This window comes from Oryctolagus cuniculus, chromosome 8 (assembly GCF_964237555.1).
Source record: "Oryctolagus cuniculus chromosome 8, mOryCun1.1, whole genome shotgun sequence".
NCBI lineage: Eukaryota > Metazoa > Chordata > Mammalia > Lagomorpha > Leporidae > Oryctolagus > Oryctolagus cuniculus.
In genome coordinates, this window is record NC_091439.1 from 42,506,317 (window position 1) to 42,527,809 (window position 21,493).

Consider the following 21,493-nt stretch of genomic DNA (forward strand, 5'->3'; position numbering starts at 1 on the left):
AGCATCACCTTAATCCCTAAGCCAGAGAAAGACGCAGCACTGAAAGAAAATTACAGACCAATATCCCTGATGAACATAGACGCAAAAATCCTCAATAAAATTCTGGCCAATAGAGTACAACAACACATCAGGAAAATCATCCACCCAGACCAAGTGGGATTCATCCCTGGTATGCAGGGATGGTTCAACATTCGCAAATCAATCAATGTGATTCACCACATTAACAGACTGCAGAAGAAAAACCATATGATTATCTCAATTGATGCAGAGAAAGCATTTGATAAAATTCAACACCCTTTCATGATGAAAACTCTAAGCAAATTGGGTATAGAAGGAACATTCCTCAATATAATCAAAGCAATTTATAAAAAACCCACAGCCAGCATCCTATTGAATGGGGAAAAGCTGGAAGCATTTCCACTGAAATCTGGCACCAGGCAGGGATGCCCACACTCACCACTGCTATTTAACATAGTTCTGGAAGTTTTAGCCACAGCCATCAGACAAGAAAAAGAAATCAAAGGAATACAAATCAAGAAGGAAGAAGTCAAACTATCCCTCTTTGCAGACGGTATGATTCTGTACTTAGAGGATCCAAAGAACTCTACTAAGACTATTGGAACTCATAGAAGAGTTTGGCAAAGTGGCAGGATATAAAATCAATGCACAAAAATCAACAGCCTTTGTATACACAAGCAATGCCATGACTGAGAAAGAACTGCTAAGATCAATCCCATTCACAATAGCTACAAAAACAATCAAATACCTTGGAATAAACTTAACCAAGGACGTTAAAGATCTCTACGATGAGAATTACAAAACCTTAAAGAAAGAAATAGAAGAGGATACCAAAAAATGGAAAAATCTTCCATGCTCATGGATTGGAAGAATCAACATCATCAAAATGTCCATTCTCCCAAAAGCAATTTATAGATTCAATGCAATCCCAATCAAGATACCAAAGACATTCTTCGCAGATCTAGAAAAAATGATGCTGAAATTTATATGGAGGCACAAGAGACCTCGAATAGCTAAAGTAATCTTCTACAACAAAAACAAAGCCGGAGGCATCACAATACCAGATTTCAGGACATACTACAGGGCAGTTGTAATCAAAACAGCATGGTACTGGTACAGAAACAGATGGATAGACCAATGGAACAGAATTGAAACTCCAGAAATCAATCCAAACATCTACAGCCAACTTATATTTGATCAAGGATCTAAAACCAATTCCTGGAGCAAGGACAGTCTATTCAATAAATGGTGCTGGGAAAACTGGATTTCCACGTGCAGAAGCATGAAGCAAGACCCCTACCTTACAACTTACACAAAAATCCACTCAACGTGGATTAAAGACCTAAATCTACGTCCTGACACCATTAAGTTATTAGAGAACATTGGAGAAACCCTTCAAGATATTGGCACAGGCAAAGAATTTCTGGAAAAGACCCGGGAGGCACAGACAGTCAAAGCCAAAATCAACTATTGGGATTGCATCAAATTGAGAAGTTTCTGTACTGCAAAAGAAACAGTCAGGAGAGTGAAGAGACAACCGACAGAATGGGAAAAAATATTTGCAAACTATGCAACAGATAAAGGGTTAATAACCAGAATCTACAAAGAGATCAAGAAACTCCACAAAAACAAAACCAACAACCCACTTAAGAGATGGGCCAAGGACCTCAATAGACATTTTTCAAAAGAGGAAATCCAAATGGCCAACAGGCACATGAAAAAATGTTCAAGGTCACTAGCAATCAGGGAAATGCAAATCAAAACCACAATGAGGTTTCACCTCACCCCGGTTAGAATGGCTCACATACAGAAATCTACCAACAACAGATGCTGGCGAGGATGTGGGGAAAAAGGGACACTAACCCACTGTTGGTGGGAATGCAAACTGGTCAAGCCACTATGGAAATCAGTCTGGAGATTCCTCAGAAACCGGAATATAACCCTGCCATACAACCCAGCCATCCCACTTCTTGGAATTTACCCAAAGGAGTTTAAATTGACAAACAAAAAAGCGGTCTGCACCCTAATGTTTATTGCAGCTCAATTCACAATAGCCAAGACCTGGAACCAACCTAAATGCCCATCAACGGTAGACTGGATAAAGAAATTATGGGATATGTATTCTTTAGAATACTATACCGCAGTAAGAAACAACGAAATCCAGTCATTTGCAACAAAATGGAGGAATCTGGAACACATCATGCTGAGTGAAGTAAGCCAGTCCCAAAGGGACAAATACCATATGTTCTCCCTGATCGGTGACAACTGACTGAACACCAAAAAGGAAACCTCCTGAAGTGAAATGGACACTATGAGAAATGGTAACTTGATCAGCATAGCCCTGACTGCTAATGGACAACTTAATACATTATCCCTCTTAGTATTTTTTTTTGTCTGTTCTACTTAATATGACTGGTTTAATTCTGTAATTATCACACAGTTATTCTTAAGTGTTGAAAATTAACTGAAATGTGATCCCTGTTAAACATAAGAGTGGGAATAAGAGAGGGAAGAGATGTATAATTTGGGGCATGCTCGGGCTGACTTGCCCCAATTGGTAGAGCTGGAAACATACCAGGGGATTCCAGTTCAATCCCATCAAGGTGGCATGTACCAATGTCATCTCACTACTCCAAGTGATCAATTTCAGTTCACAATTGATCATAATGAAAGGACTAAGAGTCAAAGGGAGCACATAAACAAGTCTAGTACCTGCTAACACTAACCGATAGAATAAATAAAGGGGAGAGGGATCCAACATGGGAAGTGAGATACTCAGCAGACTCATAGAATGGCGGATGTCCTAAATAGCACTCTGGCCTCAGAATCAGCCCTAAAGGCACTCGGATCTGGCTGAAAAGCCCATAGAGTATTTCAGGCATGGAAAGCCAAGACACTCTGGCAAAAAGATCTCTGTGAGTGAGATCCCAGTGGAAAGAACAGGTCTTCAAAGAGGGAGGTGCCTTTCTCTGAAGGGAGGAGAGAACCTCCACTTTGACTATGACCGTGTCTAAACAAGATAAGAGTCGGAGAACTCAAGGGGCTTCCATAGCCTTGGAAACTCATGACTGGTGCATAGGGAGATTACTGATGCCATAAACAGGAGTGTCAATTTGTAAAGTCAACAACAGGAGTCACTGTGCGCTTACTCCTCATGTAGGATCTCTAGCCTTAATGTGCTGTACATTGAGGCTTAATGCTATAACGAGTACTCAAACAATATATTTCACTTTGTGTTTCTATGGGGGTGCAAACGATTGAAATCTTTACTTAATGTACACTAAACTGATCTTCTGTAAAAAAAAAAAAAAAAAAAAAAAAAAAAAGAAATTATCAATTCCCAACTTGACTCTCACTGGGATTAAACATGACAATAGGTCTGATCTGATTTCATCATCATTTAAAAAAAAATCATCTATTATTTTTCACTTTATGTTTCTGTGTGGGAGCAAACTGTTGAAATCCTTACTTAAGGTATACTAAGCTGATCTTCTGTATATTAAGATAATCGAAAATGAATCTTGATGTGAATGGAAGGGGAGAGGGAGTGGGAAAGGGGAGGGTTGTGGGTGGGAGGGACGGTATGGGGGGGGAAGCCATTGTAACCCATGAGTCGTACTTTGGAAATTTATATTCATTAAATAAAAGATAAAAAAAAATTTTTCAAAAAAAAAAGAATATTATATAGCATAAATGATAATGATCTACTAATACTGTAACTTTTATCAAAAGCTTAGTCTGGGGCAGGCATTGTGGCATAGTGGGCTAAGCCTCCACCTGTGGCATGGGAATCCCATCTGGGAGCCGGTTCATGTCCTGGCTGTTCCGCTTCCGATTTACCTCTCTGCTTTGGCCTGGGAAAGCAACAGAATATGGCCTAATGGCTGGGGCCCCTGAACCCACATAGGAGACCCAGAAGAAGCTCCTGGTTCTTAGCTTCAGATGGGCTCAACTCAGGTCATTGTGCCCATCTGCAGAGTGAACTAGTGGATGGAAGATTCTCTCTGTCTCTCCTTCTTTCTCCCTCTCTCTCTGGCTATAACTCTACCTCTCAAATAAACAATAAAATCTTTTTTAAAATTTATTTTTAAAAAGTTTAATCTGCTGTCTGTTCATTCCTGTATGTACTATCTTCTAAATTCTGTCACTGGACCATGATAGATCAGTCTTAAGGCAAACTACTTATTTCTGCACGGATATTCCACATTATATATACCTTTGATGGCTACAACTGTCAGCATGTTATGAATGTCTTCCTGTAACAGAGAATTTTCTTTTTTTTTTTTTTAAAGATTCATTTACTTTATTTGAAAGGCAGAGTTACAGAAAGGCAAAGGTGGCAGTGGGAGTCTTCTATCTGTTGGTTCACTCCACTGATGATGTAATTGATAGAGCTGCACCAATGGGAAGCCAAGAGCCAGGAGCTTCTTCTGGGTATCTCACACAGGTGCAGTGGCCCAAGGGGTTGGGCCATCTTCTACTGCTTTCCATAGCAGAGAGCTGGATCAGAAGTGGAACGGTCGGGACTCAAATCATTGCCCATATGGGATCCTAGCACTGCAAGTGGTTGCTTTACCCACCATGCCACAACGCCGGCCCCCGAGGATTTTCTTTAGAAGCACACAATCAGGGCTGGCGCTGTGCTATAGTGGGTCTGCTGCCTGCAGTGCTGTCATCCCTTATGAGTGCTGGTTCCAATCCTGGCTGCTCCACTTCTAATCCAGCTCACTGCACCTGGGAAAGCAGCAGAGAATGGCCCAAGTACTTGGGCCCCTGCACCCACGTGGTAGACCCAGAAGAAGCTCCTGGCTCCTAGCTTCGGATCAGCCCAGCACTGTATTGTGGCCATTTGAAAAGTGAACCAGTGGATAGAAAATCTGTCTCTCCATCTCTTCCTCTCTCTTTCTCTAATTCTGCCTTTCAAATAAAATAAATTTTTAAAACAACAACAAAAAAAGAAGCACTCATTCAATATATAAGACCAGAGTGAACATTATTCAATTATACAATATTAGAACCCTTTCCTTTAAGATACAGAACAAGACAAGGATGCCAGCTCTTACCATTTCTATTCAACACAGTATTAGAAGTACTTTCCAAAGAAATAGGGCAAAGGAAATAAATAAAACAAAAGGCATCCAAATAGGAATGGAAGAAGTCAAACTGTCACTGTTTGCTGATGACACAATCTTATTTACAGAAAACTGATAAATGAATTCAGAAAAGTTGTACAATATAAAACCAACATGTAAAAATCAGTAGCATTTCTCTACACTGATAACAAACTTTTCAAAAAAGAAATGAAGAAAACAATTCCATACATAATAACTACAAAAAAACAAAACACTTAGGAGGTTGCTATGGTTTGAATATAGCTTGTCCTCCTGAACTCAAGAGTTTAATCCACTGTCTTATGTTAATAGAATTTGGGGCTGGCGCTGTGGCGTAGAGGGTAAAGCTGCTGCCTGCAGTGCCAGCATCCCATAGGGGCGCCGGTTCGAGACCCAGCTGCTCCACTTCTGATCCAGCTTTCTGCTATGGCCTAGGAAAGCAGAAGATGGCTCAAGTCCTTGGGCCCCTGCACCTGTGTGGGAGACCCAGAAGCAGCTCCTGCATCCTGACTTCGGATTGGTGCAGATCTGGCTGTTTTGGCCGACTAGGGAGTGAGCCAGTGGATGGAAGACCTCTCTCTTTCTGCCTCTCCTTCTCTCTCTGTGTAACTCTGACTTTCAAATAAAATAAAAATAAAAAATTAAGTTGAAAAATTCATCCTCTTCTGATCCCATACTCCAAACCCATTTACAATCTTCTTGATTATTCTCAAAGTATGATCTGAGGACCTTTGAGGGAGTCCCAAGACCTTTTCAAGGGTCCAAAAGGCTAAAACTATATCCAGATTTTACTTTTTCACAGTGATTCTCCTAGGAGAGGAGAGAGGAGTTTTCAAAGGCTATATATGATACATGGTATCTTCAGCAGACCGAATACAGAAGCATAAGTGTGATTCCAGATATTTTCTATTAAGCCAAACATTAAAAGATTTGTAAAATATGAAACAATGCACTTTACACATTAAATTTCATTTTGCTTTGCAAAACATTTTTCACAAAATATGCTATTTTGATATATAATGGGTTGTCAATATTGTTAATGAATTGAGAAATATTTCTAAAGTTCCCAGGCTTAATTTCTAATACAGAAAATAGGTGTAACTCCCATAAATAAAAGCTAATTGAGATCCTCAATAATTTAGGATAATGTAAAGAGTTCCAGAGGCCGGCGCCGCGGCTCACTAGGCTAATCCTCCGCCTAGCGGCGCCGGCACACTGGGTTCTAGTCCCGGTCGGGGCGCCGGATTCTGTCCCGGTTGCCCCTCTTCCAGGCCAGCTCTCTGCTGTGGCCAGGGAGTGCAGTGGAGGATGGCCCAGGTGCTTGGGCCCTGCACCCCATGGGAGACCAGGAAAAGCACCTGGCTCCTGGCTCCTGCCATCGGATCAGCGCAGTGCGCCGGCCACAGCGCGCCGGCCGCGGCGGCCATTGGAGGGTAAATCAACGGCAAAGGAAGACCTTTCTCTCTGTCTCTCTCTCTCACTGTCCACTCTGCCTGCAAAAAAAAAAAAAAAAAAAAAAAAAGAGTTCCAGAGACAAAAGTTTGATGGTCACTATCCTGGAAAGACAGAGCAACACTGGGGCTGGCACTGTGGTGTAGTGGGTAAAGCCGCCATCTGCAGTGCCGGCATCCCATATGGGCACCAGTTTGAGTCCTGGCTGCTCCTCTTCTGATCCAGCTCTCTGTTTTTTGGCCTGAGGAAGCAGTATAAGGTGGCCCAAGTGCTTGGACCCCTGCACCCACGCATGAGACCTGGAAGAAGCTACTGGTTCCTGGCTTCAGATCGGCACAGCTCCAGCCGTTACAGCCATCCGGGGAATGAACCAGCAGATGGAAGACCTCTCTCTCTCTCTGCCTCTCTTTCTCTCTGTGTAACTCTTTCAAATAAAATAAATAAATCTTAAAAAAAATTAAAAAAAAAAAAAAAAAAAAGAGCTGCACTGTGGCATAGTGAGTTAAGCTGCCGCTTCAATTCCAAGCTGTTCCACTTCTGATCCAGCTCCCTGCTAATGAGCCTGGGAAAGCAGTGGAAAATGGCCCAAGTGCTTGGGGTCCTCCTGCACCCAAGCAGGAAACCTGGAAGAAGGTCCTGGCTCCAGTCTGGCCCAGCCCTGGCCATTGCAGCAGATGGAAGATCTCTCTCTCTCTCTCTCTCTCTCTCTCTTCCTTTCTCTCTGTAAAGGGAGGGGAGAGAAGGGGAGGGAAACAAAGGGGTCAGTCTTCCCTTCCTAAAGCCATTGCTATGGTAAATTCAGAGCAGGAGAGTTGAGGGCAGAAATGGGAGTACTTTTAGAGCCAAAAATTGATGATTTAAGGAGAAAACTCTGAGATAACAAAAGGTAAGGCTCTTATAATGAAAAAGCAAACCCAAAGAGTAGACTTGAGCCTGCACTGCCTTTTTTCTTCATCATTACCATAGTAAATGGTCTGTAGCAGCATCATGTATAAGTATGAATAGAAACTGAAAAATATGAAGTATCTAAGACCTCTCTCTGCCTCTTCTCTCTCTGTGTAACTCTTTCAAACAAATAAATAAATCTTTAAATAAATCTAAAAAAAAAAAAGAATGCTAGGGAGATCATATTAACAACAATAAGGGTTAGGTCCACAGATACGATAGGAGGTGAGACTAGAAATGAGAGTAGAGGTCATATTGAGAATAACCCTGAAAGAGTAATAGGCTAAAGCAACTAAACTAAACCAGACAGTAAGAAAGCTATTTAAAGATTCTTCAAACAAGTAGTAACAAAATCAGTTTTATAAATGCCAAAAGTTTTAAAAATATCTATTATAAAATGTGAAACATTTGAATACCCATAAAGAAAACTGATTATATGACTGAACATTCTAAAAACATGAAAAAAGAAAAACTCACCATGCTGCTTCTGCTTTGGGTTATACATTTTCCACCACCGAAAAATGATAAATCCATCTTGAATTCTAAGCATAATAAATTTAAAAAAAATGAGAAGTTAACAATTTATTTAGGTCAGTTTTTTAAGATTGATTTATTTGAAAGGAAGAGAGAGAAAGACTTACACATACACATGTACACACACACACATACATACACACAGAGAGAGTCAGAAATAGCAATCTGCATCCATTGATTCACTCTCTAAACAGCCACAAGAGTCAGGTCTGGGCCAGGCCGAACCCAGGGCAAAAAACTCTCACACACAGGTGGCAGTGGTCCAGACATTTTGGCCGTCTTCCATGCCTTTCAGGTCCATTAGTAGGGACCTGGATCATAAGCAGCGCAGCCAATATGAGACACTACCATCCCCAAGTGGCAACTTCACCTACTGCAGCACACCACCAGTTCCCTCAGGTCATTAATTAGTTATCATCTTGGGCAGGCAACTGATAACAAATAAGAAAACTAAGAATATTCTCTATCAAACTCAAATATACATCTTTTGAAGAATTAAGAGTTATAAGGTATAACATTTCATAATTTTGTAGTTAAAAAAATAAAGATTTTGCATAGCTCTAAATTAAATTACTAGATTTTTTAAATACAAATAAAAATGGTAAAACATGAAGTTTTAGAATATTAGATTTTCCTAATTAGGTAAAAATGTAATGCTAGATTAAATTTAAAAGAAAATGAAGAGCTAACATATTTTTTCCTTTTTAAATGATTTTTTAAAAGTACAAGAATGATATAAACAAGAGTTTAAATCTTGAAAGGGGGATGTTATAACACTAAGAGTAACTTTTTAAAGTTATTCCTTCATTTCTTAAATTATGTTTCATCTCACACTCCAAAAGATGCATTTACAGATCCTTTTTTATGTTTTACTTTTGATTAGGAAGCATTTTAGACTGCTATAGAAGTTGTCTCTTAAAGTTTTAAGTGGACTGTGAGTGTTGTCAACCTTGGAACCTCTCAACTAATTCAAAACTTTCCAATTCTAAGCTACAAATTTTAAGAAAACAGGGGCTGGCCAGCACCGTGGCTCACTTGGCTAATCCTCCCCCGGCACCCCAGGTTCTAGTCCCGAATGGGGTGCCGGTTCTGTCCCGGTTTCCCCTCTTCCAGTCCAGCTCTCTGCTGTGGCCCGGGAAGGCAGTGGGGGATGGCCCAAGTGCTTGGACCCTGCACCCGCATGGAAGACCAGGAGAAGCACCTGGCTCCTGGCTTCGGATCGGCGCAATGCGCCAGCTGCAGCGCGCCAGCCGTAGTGGCCATTTGGGGGTAAATCAATGGAAGGAAGACCTTTCTCCCTGTCTCTCTCTCTTTCACTGTCTAACTCTGCCTGTCAAAAAAAATTTTTAAAAATTAAAAAAAGAAAAAAAAAAGAAAACAGGGCCCGGCGCTGTGGTGTAGCAGGTAAAGCTGCCACCTAGAGTGCTAGTATCCCATATGGGCACCAGTTTGGGACCCAGCTGCTCCATGTCTGATCCAGCTCTCTGGTATGGCCTGGGAAAGCAGTGGAAGATGGCCCACATCCTTGGGCCCCTGCACCCACATGAGAGACCAGGAGGAGGCTCCTGGCTTCGGTTCAGGGAGGAGGCTCCTGGCTCCTGGCTTCGGTTCAGTGCAGCTCCAGCAGTTCAGGCCATATGGGGAGTGAACCAGCGGATGGAAGACCTCTCTCTCTCTGCCTCTCCTTCTCTCTCTGTGTGTAACTGTGAATTTTAAGTAAAATAAATAAATCTTTAAAAATAAATAAATAAATACATTTAAGAAAACCAGAAAAAAAAGTAGTCTTTTCTTCAAGGCTACAGAACAGAGAACACTTCAAACATACTGTCATTTTCTGTGGTGATCAGATTGATTTCCTTCTTAAAAGATGAAAGTTCCTACCAAGTTCTAAATAATTCTATAAATTTATTATCTCAAAGTGCTAATGGTTGGGGCCAGGCCGGCACTGTGGCACAGTAGGTTAATGCCCTGGCCTGAAGCGCCAGCATCCCATATGGGCGCTGGTTCAAGACCTGGCTGTTCCATTTCCCATACAGCTTTCTGCTATGGCCTGGGAAAGCAGTGGAGGATGGCCCAAGTCCTTGGGCCCTTGCACCCACGTGGGAGACCTAGAAGAAGCTCCTGGCTCCTGGCTTCAGATCAGCGTAGCTCTGGTCATTGCGGCCAATTGGGGAGTGAACCACCAGATGGAAGACCTCTCTCTCTCTCTCTCTCTCTCTGCCTCTCCTCTCTCTCTGTAACTCTGACTTTCAAATAAAGAAATAAATCTTAAAAAAAAAAAAAAAAAAAAAAAAGCTAAGGTTGAGAGCTAAAAGCATCCCTGAATCTTGTTTTATATAACAAATGACCACCATAAAATCTATCGACAGTAATTGTGAGATAATTTAATGGTTCAATTTTTCATCCAGAAATGAGATTATTCATTTCTATAAACTATGATAAACTTTTTGCTAACCTAAACCTTAGATAAATTAACCTACAGATAAAAACATTTTAAAAATCAGTTTACCAAGTTTGAGTTGCTAAAGAAAAAATATTTTTGACTTATAGTTTTATTTGAAGAAGTTTTAATATAAATAAAATATAATCAGAACATTGTTTCAAGCTTAAGATGGATCTTTTTTTACTTTCTATTTTGTTACCTAATAGACATGTCTTCTGTAATATAATAGATTTCACGAACCATGACTTTTCCAGAAAGAACTGAGAAAGAGAAGGAACCTGTTATAGGAGAAAAACAAAAAATAGTAATTAATGTAATTGTTTTAACAGGTAAGAGCCCATCAATCTTAAAACAATCTTCACATGTAATTTATTCAATAATTAAATAACCTCTTCCTATTCCCTTCTTGATATTCTTATAATCTTACAAATTTTCCAATATCCTTCCGCTAATGTACAAAAAATGCCACTCATACCATTATGGTCTGAACTACTAAAGAACCCATGAGGGTATTTGCTTAAGTAGCTCCTTAATATGAATAGTTTTGTTTTGTTTTGTTTTGTTTTGTTTTTTTGACAGAGTGGATAGTGAGAGAGAGAGAGACAGAGAGAAAGGTCTTCCTTTTGCCATTGGTTCACCCTCCAATGGCCGCCACAGCTGGCGTGCTACGGCCGGCGTACCGCGCTGATCCAAAGGCAGGAGCCAGGTACTTATCCTGGTCTCCCATGGGGTGCAGGGCCCAAGCACTTGGGCCATCCTCCACTGCCTTCCCAGGCCACAGCAGAGAGCTGGCCTGGAAGAGGGGCAACAGGGAAAGAATCCGGCGCCCCAACCAGGACTAGAACCTGGAGTGATGGTGCCGCAGGCGGAGGATTAGCCTAGTGAGCCGCAGCGCCGATGAATAGTTCTTTTAATTACGCATTCCCTTTAAGTAAACCCAAAGCACTAATTTGGGTCACTACAGTAACCACTCACTGCCTCAAATTAATGGAAGACTAATTGTGTTTTGGGGTGTGTGTGTGTGTGTGTGTGTGTGTTTGCGAGAGACAGAGAGCTCCCATCTACTGGTTCGTTCTCCAAATGTTTGCAACAGCCAAGCCAGGAAGCCAATCCAGGTTCTAGCACAAACCCTTGTCAGGGGCCCAACTATTTAAGCTACCTCTGGGCTGCCTCCCCAACATATACATTAGAAATTAGAAATGGGAACAGAGCCACAACTTGAGCCAAGACACTGTGACATGGGATATGAACATTTCAAATGACCTGTTCCTACTTAAATCTGAGATAAGTAGACAACTATAAGGAACATGAGAATGGCTCTATCCCGTCAATCCCACACTCCATTTTCCCAATGGTTTATGAATTTCCAAAACACATAACTTCCTAATACACTCTCCAACCTGCAAACTTCCCACTTAAAAGGTAGTCAGAAATTAAATTAATAAAGCAGGCCACAAAATAAAATATACAATATGATTCCAACTAACTTAATAGATTTTTAAAGTATTGGGTCCCTTTATTTAAAAAGTAGTGAAAACTATATCAAGCATTAAAAATTTTCTTTGGACAGCAGAATATTTGGACTTTTCTATTTCCACATGTCATGTATGTTTAAATCTTTCAAGTTACTTTATAAGCAAAATAAAAGTCAAATTCACTATAAAAACCCTTAAAGAAATAAAAACATGGTAAAAGACATAACTAATTGGTATTTCATCTCTAGTCATGGAGTACAGTGTGAGAGAAATTCCAGTTGCATTATTTTTTTTGGTTGCTTTTTTTTTAATTTTCAATTATCTTTATATACAGAAGATCAATTTAGCACATATTAAGTAAAGATTTCAACAGTTTGCACCCACATAGAAACACAAAGTGTAAAATACTATTTGAGTACTAGTTGTAGCATTAATTAAACACCTAAGAGTAATTGTGTATTAATTACAGAGTTCAACCAATAGTTTTAAGTAAAACATAAAAAATACTAAAAGGGTAAAGTATTAAGTTCTTTTTATTTTCTTTTTCCTTTTTTTTTGTTTGTTATATAGTTATTTTTTTTATTTAATAAATGTGAATTTACAAAGTGCAACTTTTGTATTGTTGTGGCTTCCCCCCCACCCCGCAACCTCCCTCCCTCCCGTGGCCCTCCCCTCTCCCATCCCGCCCTTCATCGAGTTTCATTTTCAATTACCTTCATATACTGAAGATCGACTTAGTATATACTAAGCAAGGATTTCAACAGGCTGCACTCACACAACCGCACAAGGTATAGGGTATTGTTCGACTAGTAGTGTTGTTTTTAAGTTTCATAGTAGAACACATTAAGGACAGAGATCCTACGTGGGGAGCATGTACCCAGTGACTCCCGTTGTTGATTTAACAATTGGCACTCTTATTTATGACGTCAGCAATCACCTGAGACTCTTGCTATGAGCTGTCTAGGCTATGGGAGCCCCTTGAGTTCACTGACTCTGAACTTGTTTAGTCAAGGCCATATCACAGTGGAGGTTCCTTCCTCCCTTCAGAGAAAGGCGCCTCTCTCCTAGATGACCTGTTCCTTCTGCCAGGGTCTTGTTCACCAGGATCTTTCATTTAGATTGTTTTTTGCCACCGTGTAATTGCTTTCCATGCCTGTGAGACTCTCATGGACCTTTTAGCCAGATCCGAATGTCCCAAGGGTTTATTCTGAGGCAGGAGTGCTGCCATTCTATGAGTCTGCTGTGTGTCCTGTTTCCCCCACAGGATCATTCTCTCCCTTTTAATTCTATCCTTTATTAGTTCCAGTTGCATTATTTTAACCTTCATGAAACAAAGGTAAATTTCCAAATCTACTATTTATAAACATATATATTTATAATTTACACCTTAAGATTATGAGGAAGAAAAAAATTCAGTATCACTTAAACTTACCAATATGGATATAGCCATGCTTGTATAATCTGTTAAGAACTAGTGTTAAAATAAGGCCAACATTCCGAGAATTGTAATATGTGAGGTAAATAATCCATCCACAGGACAAAATGGTAGCTGTTGAAATAAAAAGAAAATCAGAAATGATAGGACTTACTTCCACATGGTAATTTGTCCTCTTACAATTTAATATTTAGAATTTTAAAACCAGAGGTTGATTCTACTTTATTCAACTTTCTTCATATTCACTTATTAGCTAGAAAAATCAGAGATTCCAATTAGATCAATTATAGCAATGCTTCAAGTACAACTGACTTCATTTATTTTTGCTTCCTTTTGCACTGCTTTGCTTCACAATTTTAGTTATTGAACTTACATAAAAATTTTCTAATAGAAAGCTCCTATCTCTGAATATTCTGAAAAACATCCGCTTTCATTAGACAAAAAGTTCATATACAAGTTCATTCTCAAGCTAGTCCTAAATAGCCTACTTGAAAAGAAAGGACTATGATTTTTCAAATCAGAGAAAAGTAATTTTTTTAATCAGCAATCTCTACTTTAAGAAATTAATGGAAAAAGAAATGAGAATTTTAGTCTAAAGCCATGTTAAATTGTTAAGACAATAATTTACCTTTGAAAAATGCCACTGAACATGCTATAGTAAATGTTATTCTAAATTTGACTATCTTTTCATGAAAAGTTTAATCACCTACAAAATTTATATTCCCAAGAAATCTAACCCATGAACATGCAAAAGACAAAATGCAAAGAGTAGTTTTGGGAATAAATTTTCTTTTATTTAAAATATAACTATTTGGGCCAGTGTTGTAGCATAGCTGGTAAAGCTACCACCTGTGATGTCAGCATCCCATATGGGCAATCGTCATGTCCCAGCTGCTCCATTTATGATCAAATGGCTTGGAAAAAGCAGCAGAAGATGGCCCAAGTGTTTGAGCCCCTGAAACCCACCTGGGAGAACCCAATGAAGCTCCTGGCTCTTGGCTTTGGCTTGGCCCAGCACTGGCCATTTCAGCTATCAGGGGAAATGAACCAGCAGATGGAAGACCTCTCTCTCTCCCTGTCTCTCTCTCTTTGACTTTCAAAAATAAATAAATAAATCTTTAAAAGGATAACTATTTTCTAAATTGTGAGAAAGTAAAGCAACAACATACGTAACTTTATAGCAATATCACATCGAAAGCTTTTTAAAAATACTATGTAATATAGATAATACAAAGCAGTTACTTTGAGTCAAAATAAAATACAGTATATCTCAGGGTAGTTTAGATTGAAGGGGACTGCTTTTATGTAGTAAATGATTTGCTCATGAAATTATTCTAGAAAACTTTTGAAAAGTTATTTTAATGACATACTACTGTGTTCTCATTTAAAGTGATTTTGTATACATTTGTACTATAAAATATCTGCGTCAGCAGCAGACTATCATGGATCCTTTAGAAAAGCAAGAGGCGTCAGTTGAGAAGCATGTTTTTAATACTAAATAAAGTAAGAATTATGGTCTTTTCACCATATCATGCCCTCCACCTTCACCATCTTCAGTAACATAAAGCTATTAGTAAAACAGAGAAATTAAACATTTGCTTAATGTTTTTCTGCTTGTTGTCATTGTGGTCTTTTCTTTAAAAGCATTATATTGAACAGAAAAAAGTCACAAAATTCTAGAGAACAGGAAAAGGAACACATTGGATATAAAGAATTCTGCCCTTAATTAAACTAAATAGCAAGCTTCAATGCTGCTTTTATGAAGTCGTATTTCATACTAATATTTAGCATTTCATTTTGCTTTCCTTACTGATAATTTACAATAATTTGCTTTTGCTAAAGATACAGAACTCAAAGTTTAACTGTTAACCAAGCCTGCTTATCAATCATGAAGCATTATAATTCCTTCTAAATATACTTTACCTCCACCCAGATCCCTACCCCATATCCCATGGTGCAATGGAAGAAGCAAAAGCATTCCCTCCAAGAATACTATCTGTGTAACTACTGCAAGGTATTTAATCTACACAGGTCTCAAATGCCCAACATGTTCAAAGGAAAAGAATAAAACCTACCTTTACAAGGCTACTCTGAGCATTAAGTGAGACAACATATGCAAAACGTCCAGAGTATTTGGCACATAGATGATCAACAAATATCATTACCTACCCTAATTTTCCTATTTTTCTCTAAATTTCTAACTCCTATGCCAAGATTCAAATCAGGGGCTGGCACCGTGGCTCACTTGGTTAATCCTCCGCCTGCAGCGCCAGCATCCCATATGGGCACCGGGTTCTAGTCCCAGCTGCTCCTCTTCCAGTCCAGCTCTCTGCTGTGGCCCGGGAGGGCAGTAGAGGATGGCCTAAGTGCTTGGGCCCTGCACCCGCATGGGAGACCAGGAAGAGGCACCTGGCTCCTGGCTTTGGATTGACGTAGCGCTGGCCTTGGCGGCCATTTGGGGAGTGAACCAACGGAAGGAAGACCTTTCTCTCTCTTTCTCTCTCTCTCACTGTCTATAACTCTACCTGTCAAATAAAAAAAAAAAGTTTAAAAAAAAAAAAAGATTCAACTCAAACACTATTATTTCATAAAATCTTTGTGAACAGTAACAACCTTCAGTAGTCTCACCCTTTTCTGGTATTATTTTTCTATTTCTCACTTTCATTCATTCATATTCTCTCTCCTCATCCAAACCTCATTAAATTCTAAAGTTCTGAACTATTTATAAATTCCAGAAAACTTCTAGAACATTATAGAAAAAAAAAAGTTAATAAAAGAGGGGCTGGCACTGTAGTATATGGGAAAACCCGCTGCCTACAGAGCCAGCATCCTATATGGGTGCTGGTTTGAATCCCAGCTGTTCCACTTTCGATCCAGCTCCCTGCTATGGCGTGGGAAAACAGTAGAAGATGGCCCAAGTTGTTGGACCCCTGCATCCACATGGGAGACGCAGAGGAAGCTCCTGGCTCCTGGCTCCTGGCTTCGGGTCGGCCCAGCTCCAGCCATTGCAGCTATTTGGGGAGTGAACCAGCAGATGGAAGATCTCTCTCTCTCTCTCTCTCTCTCTCTGCCTCTCTTTCAAATAAATAAGTAAATCTTAAAAAAAAAAAAAAAAAAGTTAATAGAAGAGTCCACTGCTAGGCCGGCACCACAGCTCACTAGGCTAATCCTCCGCCTTGCGGCGCTGGCACACCGGGTTCTAGTCCAGATCAGGGCGCCGGATTCTGTCCCGGTTGCCCCTCTTCCAGGCCAGCTCTCTGCTGTGGCCAGGGAGTGCAGTGGAGGATGGCCCAAGTCCTTGGGCCCTGCACCCCATGGGAGACCAGGAGAAGTACCTGGCTCCTGCCATTGGATCAGCGTGGTGCGCCGGCCACAGCGGCCATTGGAGGGTGAACCAACGGCAAAGGAAGACCTTTCTCTCTGTCTCTCTCCCTTACTGTCCACTCTGCCTGTCAAAAAAAAAAAAAAAAAAAAAAAAGAAGAGTCCACTGCCAGGTATAAAAAGAAGGAAGAGATTAAAATTAGACACATGTAATGTATTTACTATAAAATTATACTTACTATGAGGATTTATTACTTCTATAATCAAACAAAAAGATGTAAGTGTGTTATGTGTATTGGAACAGGAGGTAGGAAAGGTGACCTGAAACAGTAAAAATAATTTTCTTGGAAGCTCCCCTAAATCAAATAAGGAGACAGGCCAAAGAAAAAGGAAAGAGCATTCCAGAGTAGTTCCCAGAGAAAATATTCAAGAAATATAGAGAAAAATCTTTCCTCAAGAGAAATAAATGGTATTGTAAGCATTCCATCTCAATGACTGCTTAAAATATGACAGTTGTTAATCCATCTGTAATATACAATCAAGTATAGGGAAACATATACTACTTACCAACAAGGAGCCAAACAACATTAGAATTGTGCTCTGTAAGAAAATCTTCTAATTGAGTGATACTAGGGACAAAGCTGTCATTCTTCCTTTGATCCATTACAGAAATTTTTCCAAAAAGGCATCTAAGGAATAAGAGACCAAAGGTTAAATTTAGAATCACAGATTTACAAAATTACAACAGCAGCCATATAAGGGAGAAAGAAAGTTCATTGAATCACTTTGCTTCCTTCATGGATGAAATAAAAAGTTTAGAGGCTGGAGTCTGGCACAACAGTTAAGACGATTCTTGGGATGCCTGCCTCCCATAGCTGAGTGCCTGGGGTTTACTCCTGGCTCTGCATTCATTCCAGCTTCCTGCTGATCTGCACCCTGGGAAGCAGTAGGTGATGGTTCAAATAGTTAGGCCACTGCCACCCATGTGTTTCAGCCTGGCCCAGCATCAGGTGTTGTGGGCTTTGGGGGAGGATATAAACAGATAGAGTATCTCTCTCTCTCTATGCATGTGTGTCTGCCTTTCAATAAATAAAATAAAAATTTATATAAATGGTATATATACATATATGGAAAAACAAAACATCTAGAACTCCATCTAAAACATAAGACAAAACTCGTAACACCCTGATTTCATCATTCAAAACATGACGTAAGACCGAGGTTCAGTTACTATATTCTGGCTCAAAATAAGAGGAGCATGATTATTCATCTCAAACTACCTATCTCAACAGTAGGAAGGGAATAGTAATTATCTACATTAAACATTAAACAAATTTACCCACTCTTGTTCCAAAAGCTGCCATTTAATAATATTGTATTTGCATATTAAGTTAGCTAAAACCCTCTTAACATCCATCACCTTTGTGTATTTCTAATTATTCCATAAGGAAACAATCTTCCTCGATCAGATTCACTCTGAGTACCCTGGAACGTAAACAGATCTTCTGATATCAGGTACTTGGGATAAATGACAATATACTATCAAATTGTGACCAGACATGTGGCAAATGTGTATACACATTTCTGTGTACACATATGTGTGTGTAGAATCAATGTAAATATTTAGATGTAGCAAGAATGAATAAAAAGGTATAGAAGTTCTTATTTTGTGATCCAAGAAACAAGAAAAAAATTGCTCTGATAATAAAGTTAGTAACATGACTAACCCAAACAACCAATAACAAAATATCTTAAAATAAAGTAGAAAAAAGGGGGTGAAAAAAGTGAGACTAATCATACAGTGTTACATAATTTATAATCCTTTAAGATCAAAAAGTATAGGTGATTCTTACAAAAAACTATAAAAATCAAATTTCTTCTAGACTCAAGAAAGTTTTGAGGATAACACTACAGTTAATTGACTTGTCTACTTTCTAAATACGTTTTTCTCTTATATTTAAAGATCCTAAAACAAGCTTAAAAATTAGATGAGGCAACACTATCAGACACCATTTATAATATATTAAAATGCTTCAAATTTTCACATGGTTAAAATCTTAGTATAATTTATGGAAGTGTATTAAACACCTAAAAAAACCAGAAGCTTACTGAAAGGTTTATTTTTAATAGTGATATGAAAACATAAAGGTGGCTGGCACTGCAGCTCAATAGGCTAATCCTCCACCTGCGGCGCCAGCACACCAGGTTCTAGTTCCGGTCGGGGCGCCGGATTCTGTCCCGGTCGCTCCTCTTCCTGTCCAGCTCTCTGCTGTGGCCCAGGAGTACAGTGGAGGATGGCCCAAGTCCATGGGCCCTGCACCCACATGGGAGACCAGGAGAAGCACCTGGCTCCTGGCTTCAGATTAGCGCAGTGCGCTGGCCACGGCGGCCATTGGAGGGTGAACCAACGGCAAAGGAAGACCTTTCTCTCTGTCTCTCTCTCTCACTGTCCACTCTGCCTGTCAAAAAAAAAAAAAAAAAAAAAAAAAAAAAAAAACAAACAAACAAACATAAAGGCAAAGAGCTAGAGAAAAGTAAGAAAATGTTCTATTTTTCCACAATGCTTTTTTCCTATAGCTTAGGAAGAGAAAAATATTTTCACATTCTTCAAAACTTTAAAAAATCTGTCAACCAACATCTTAAAATTTGGAGACTAACTTTAGAACATGGCTTTCTCTTTCTTTTTCAGTTTTTTAAACAAAAAAAAAACTAAAAGACTTTGAAAAGACTTAAATGGAAACCAAATATTCACATAAAACATAGTGGTTTATAAAATGCCATATTTCATTCTTTTTACACTCGTCTAGCCAGCATACCACTGAGGATTAAAGGTCCACCCAGTGACTCCTAAGGGATGTTTAATGAAGGATGTGTCCTGACATTCAGGTATCTACATAAAAGGGAATCAGAGCAGGCGCCGCAGCTCAATAGGCTAATCCTCCACCTGCGGCGCCGGCACACCGGGTTCTAGTCCAGATCAGGGCGCTGGATTCTGTACCGGTTGCCCCTCTTCCAGGCCAGCTCTCTGCTGTGGCCAGGGAGTGCAGTGGAGGATGGCCCAAGTCCTTGGGCCCTGCACCCCATGGGAGACCAGGAGAAGTACCTGGCTCCTGCCATTGGATCAGCGTGGTGTGCCGGCCACAGCGCGCTGGCTGCGGCGGCCATTGGAGGGTGAACCAACGGCAAAAGGAAGACCTTTCTCTCTGTCTCTCTCTCTCACTGTCCACTCTGCCTGTCAAAAAATAAAAATAAAAAAAATAAAAAAAAAAGGAATTGGTTTCTAATCAAATCCAAAGGGAAAATGATCTATACACTAAAAGGACACAAAGTCCTCACCCAAAATCATACCGCTCACCAATGTCAACAACTCACAACTGAAGATATTGTAGAAAGAGGGCATTAGTGAGCTTGCAAAAACTGAAAAATCAACAGATAAAGGCCCAGTACTTTATAAGAATTTATTTTAAGCAAGTACAGAAATAAAGATTAAGAGTTAATAAATGCCCTCAAGTAGGAAGTGGGTAATCTGATACAAAAGAAGCATCAAGTAATACTAGACACAGAGAACCCAGATATGAAAATCCACACATATTTTCTTCACAATATATATCTCTTCAGAATTTCTTGAACACTCTTTGCTGCAAAGATTTCAGAATTTATACATCAAACAAACTTATCTTTTGAGTTTTCATGAAATTTTTTTTTAATTTTGATTTTTGTTTTAATATAGACAGTGAGAGAGAGAGACAGAGAGAAAGGTCTTCCTTCCATTGGTTAACCCCCCAAATGGGCGCTATGGCCTGCGTGCTGCGCCAATCCGAAGCCAGGAGCCAGGTGCCTCTTCCGGGTCTCCCATGCGGCTGCAGGAGCTCAAGCACTTGGGCCATCCTCTACTGCCCTCCCGGGCCACAGCAGAGAGCTGGACTGGAAGAGGAGCAGCTGGGACTAGAACCCGGCGCCCACACGGGATGCCAGTGCTGCAGGCTCAGGATTAACCAAATGAGCCATGGCGCCGGTCCCATGAAGTTTTTTAAAGATTGATTGATTGACTGATTTGAAAGGCAAAATGACAAAGAGAGGGAGAGACAAGAGTTTTCATCTGTCAGTTCACCCTCCAAATGACCCCAAAAGAAGGGCTGAGCCAAGCTGAGCCAGAACTCCATAGGGAGTGGGTGGCAGACACTCAAGTACTTGAACCATCATCTGCTGCTTCCCAGGCAAACTAGCAAGAATGCTTGATCAGAAATGAAGCAGGGGCTGGCACTTTGGCGTAGCAGGTAAAGCTGCCATCTTGCAGTGCAGGCATCCCATGTGGGCGCCAGTTCAAGTCTCGGATGCTCCACTTCCAATCCAGCTCCCTGCTGATGGCCTGTGAAAGCAGGAGAAGATGGCCCAGGACCTTGGGCCCCTGGACCCACGTGGGAGACCTAAGAAACTCCTGGTTCCTGGCTTTGGATCAGCACAGCTCCACCGTTGAGGCCATTTGGGAAGTGAACCATTGGATAGAAGACCCCCCACCCCACCGCCTCTCCTTCTCTCTGTGTAACTGTGACTTTCAAATAAATAAATAAAATTTAAAAAAAGAAATGAAGCAGCCAGTACTCGAACCAGCACTTTGATAAGGGATGCCAGCATCCCAAGCAGCAATTTGATCTGCTGTGTCACAACACGTCCCCATTTTGCATGAACTGTTTTAAGTAACCTCATACAACTTTTTATGTGTTAAAAAATATTTTTAAAACACTGACTGCCAAAAAA

The 21,493-nt window shown here is 40.1% G+C and overlaps 1 protein-coding gene across 17 annotated transcripts in view; it reads right to left on the minus strand.

Moving 5' to 3' along the window:
• BLTP1 (bridge-like lipid transfer protein family member 1) overlaps positions 1-21,493 on the minus strand; it is a 243,901-nt gene that overhangs the window by 205,449 nt on the left and 16,959 nt on the right. For 15 of the 17 annotated variants that reach the window (XM_008267929.4, XM_070047638.1, XM_070047636.1 and 12 more), the window contains exons 3-6: positions 17,303-17,424; positions 13,411-13,527; positions 10,703-10,781; positions 8,004-8,068 (exon numbers count right to left, since the gene is read on the minus strand). In XM_008267929.4, coding sequence (XP_008266151.3) covers positions 8,004-8,068; positions 10,703-10,781; positions 13,411-13,527; positions 17,303-17,399 — 358 coding nt within the window. In that variant the 5' untranslated portion in view covers positions 17,400-17,424. Of the gene's footprint in view, positions 1-8,003; positions 8,069-9,603; positions 9,764-10,702; positions 10,782-13,410; positions 13,528-17,302; positions 17,425-21,493 lie in introns of all 17 variants that reach the window. The other 2 variants (XM_051819825.2, XM_070047635.1) reach the window with 1 other exon arrangement.